Below are 3405 nucleotides of genomic sequence, written 5' to 3'. Positions count from 1 at the left end.
TGGGTCTCAGCCCCATCCCCATAACACCCTCTCCTTTTTCATTGGACGCTGGATTAATAGGATATTCCTGATTGGCTGTCAGCAATTGTCAGTGATGATTGGTGATGCCGTTCTCTGGTTGTGAACAGGATGGTCCCATGAGTATAAATACAAGAGTTTGGGGGAAAGTGAGTGACTCTGTTCTGGTGTTGTTTAGGCAGTAGTGAGCAGGAATAGTGAAGATGGCCTCCCAAGTGTGTCAGAACTACCACAAGGACTGTGAGGATGCTGTTAACAAGCAGATCAACCTGGAGCTCTATTCCTCCTATGTTTACCTCTCTGTGGTGAGGCTTTTAGCATTGAGGATTCACTCTTTCTTGCCTGCTATTTTTCACCAATGGTGACTACTGGTGGAAAAATATCAGTGATTTAAGAACTACAGATCCTGTAAATCAGGAACAAAACCGAGTTGCTGTAGAAGCTGAGCTGGTCTGGCAGCATCTATGAAGGGGAAAAACAGTTAATGCTTTGGGTCTGGTGTCCCTTCCTCAGAATTTTTTTACAAGACCTAAAATGTAAATTTTTTTTTCCCCCTTTTTGCAGATGCTGCCAGACAAGTTGGACTTTTCCAGCAGCTTTGAATGTCAGTGATGCCTGTGTCCCATGACTTTTTACTATTGGATTTTTTTTTTCTAATCTTGGATGAAATACACCAATGACTTGGCTTTTGGAGGTTTCTTCCCTCTGCCAGCTTCTTTCTCCCCACCCCTGCATCCATGCAACAGATTAAGGTTTTATTTTGGCTGACTTGTTAAGTGACCTACTCTGCATTCTATAACTCTGGTTTTATTCTGTGTTACCTGGGCACTAAGCCCAAGGTTCTGTCTAGCTGCTTATCTGATGGGGGCTTTTCCATGATGCATAAACCTGATCAACTTCTACACTACCTTGATTTAGCTAATTGAGAGATTCACTAGTGAAACAGGAACTGAGTGCTCTTCTGTCTCTCTGGATGTAAACTGGAGTAAAATCCTGTTGGCCTTAATGCTGGGTTCTTCAATGAGCTACTTGACATCATTGCTTTACTGTCAAGGGAATATTTCCTGATGTGAGAGAGCTTTAGGATTTTGGTGACTGTCTCTGATCCAATCACTTGGGGTGATTGCTGTAATAAATCTAGGATCTGTTAAAGTGGGTATTGGGATCTTGACTGTCCTCATGTGATCTGAGGAAGTAGTGGCTATTGGGGTGTATGGGGCCAGCTACAACACTGATGCAACTCTAATGCACTCAGTTCTGAGGGATGGTCAAAATTCTGGAATTAAAATGGGGGGGGGGGCATATTTGGAGAGAACTTTTTAAGGCCAATGATAAATGATCTCTTCTGATCACACAAATGGTCATGCCACATGACCCCCATTGCTCACTAATCATAGGACTATCATGGTCTTTTGGTTTGCATTTGACAAATTCTCTGGACAACCATAACTGTTGCCTAGTAATACCTGCATCTCCTTTTTTTAACTGGTCAAAGCCTCAGGTTGGGAGGAGGTCAGAGTTGCAAAATCAATTGTAGCTTTTCATTTCAGTTGGTCAAAAATGATCTCTTGTATTCCTCAGCCATGGTCTCTAGTTCTGTACTCTACAACAAGCCCACTGACATCTGACATTGTGGATGTTGACTTTGTCTAAGCTGGAGGAAAAAAAAAACTACACAGGCTCTTGTGGAATTTCTGACTGGATGAGATCTGGAGCTTGCCTGACTTGGCCACTTTGTCCTCTTCTCCCCACAGTTCTCTTACTTTGACCGGGATGATGTTGCCCTGCGTCACTTTGCTGAGTTCTTCAAGGAGCAGTCCCAAGAGGAACGGGAACATGCTGAGAAACTGATGGCATTCCAGAATAAACGTGGAGGCCGAGTCCTCCTGCAGGACATCAAGGTTGGGTTTAATTACACCTATTTGGCTTCACTGGAACTTTGTATGAAATATTTCATGCAGTGACTGTTATGGCATGCTACTTCCATCCTTGCATCCATCTTCCCTTTGTGGGTTTTCCAATCTACTGAAACATCTGCTTCCTTCCCTCCAGAAGCCAGAGCAGGATGAGTGGGGCAATGGTCTGGAGGCAATGCAGAGAGCTCTGCAGATGGAGAAGGATGTGAACCAGAGTCTGCTGGATCTGCACAAACTCGCCTCTGGCAACACGGACCCTCATGTGAGTTTCTAATATGGGTTCTTGGGGATGTTGTGATGTAGAATGCACTGGCCACCAAGTATCGGGCTTGCTTTGATCTGACCGTCAGCATGTGAGGGCTGATGGACACGGGGGGGGAGGTGAACAATGTTGGGATCTTGATGCTCTCTCGTAGAGCAATTCCTCTCTCCCAATGCTGTCACTCTGAGAATGTTCTTTAAGTGGAAAGGCACAAATGCTGAGCTGGCTGGTTAAGATGTTTACATTTGGGTTTTTTATCTTTTTGGTTCTTAAACAATGCTTGGTAGACCTTGGGGGGTTTTAATGGTCTGAATTTGTGTGGCCAGATTGCTCCTTCAGACTTCTGGGTTAGATATTTCCAGTAGCATCTGAGGCTTTTGGTTTTCAGAATTGGAAGCTTCACCGCTTCCTGGCTGATGTAAATTTTTCTCTGGATGCTCTTCCCTCCTAGATGGGAGAACTGAATGTGAGAAACTGAATTTTTCCACTTATGTCAAGGGGTGTGTTTTGAGATTAGCTTCCAGTGTAATAGTTACTGTACCTAATATTACATTTTTGATCATGTTCCAAATTCCTCCTTGGTTGTATCCAAAACAGACACTTCATATTTTTTTGTTAAACTAAAACTCAGGGTCTAGACTACCTTTAAAATATTAGGGGTGGAGGGACTGGTTCATAACAGTCTACACTAGAACACATTAATATCAACAGCTCTGTTGCTCCAGTTCACAGGATGAAAGCTCGAACAGTCAAAGGAAAACTGGTCTTGTATCTAAATTTTCTTTTTTCCTCTGGGCCAGCTGTGTGACTTCCTGGAGAGGCACTACCTGGATGAGCAAGTGAAGATGATCAAGAAGCTGGGAGATCACATCACCAACCTGAAGAGACTGGGAGCCCCTGACAATGGCACGGGAGAGTACCTGTTTGACAAGCTCACCCTGAGCTGATGAGCTGCGGAATACTTCAGTGCTCTACTTGAGGTTGAAATGTAAACCTGTTCTGATTTCTGACTGGATATAGAAATAAATATCTGAAATGGACTTGGTGTTGAATAACTCAATAACTGACAACTGATCCAGAGCAAAGATTGCTAGTGGCATGAACTGATTCTGTGAAAGCCTTAATATATTGTTGGCATTCCTCACTGATCCCTAAATGTGATCCTGTGTGTGTCTCTCTTTTATCAGGTGAGACCAAGTGGAGGCTTAG

General features: G+C 43.6%; 1 protein-coding gene across 1 annotated transcript; it reads left to right on the top strand.

Annotated features, from left to right (window-relative positions):
* Positions 1-221: 221 nt before the first annotated feature.
* On the top strand, positions 222-3143 carry LOC125447285 (ferritin, heavy subunit-like). Its single transcript, XM_048521591.2, has 4 exons — positions 222-323; positions 1773-1919; positions 2071-2196; positions 2997-3143. Exons 1-4 carry the CDS (start codon positions 222-224, stop codon positions 3141-3143), a joined length of 522 nt encoding a protein of 173 aa, XP_048377548.1.
* Positions 3144-3405: the final 262 nt, after the last annotated feature.

The sequence above is a fragment of the Stegostoma tigrinum genome, chromosome 38, assembly GCF_030684315.1.
Source record: "Stegostoma tigrinum isolate sSteTig4 chromosome 38, sSteTig4.hap1, whole genome shotgun sequence".
Classification (NCBI taxonomy): Eukaryota; Metazoa; Chordata; class Chondrichthyes; order Orectolobiformes; family Stegostomatidae; genus Stegostoma; species Stegostoma tigrinum.
Note: the sequence above shows the minus strand (reverse complement) of the source record. Positions and strands in the feature narration are given on the sequence as shown.

Coding starts and splice junctions, on each gene's coding strand:
- LOC125447285 (XM_048521591.2), top strand. CDS start 222: ATGGCCTCCCAAGTGTGTCAGAACTACCACAAGGACTGTGAGGATGCT. Junction 324..1,772: donor CCTATGTTTACCTCTCTGTG/GTGAGGCTTTTA, acceptor TTCTCCCCACAG/TTCTCTTACTTTGACCGGGA. Junction 2,197..2,996: donor CTGGCAACACGGACCCTCAT/GTGAGTTTCTAA, acceptor CCTCTGGGCCAG/CTGTGTGACTTCCTGGAGAG.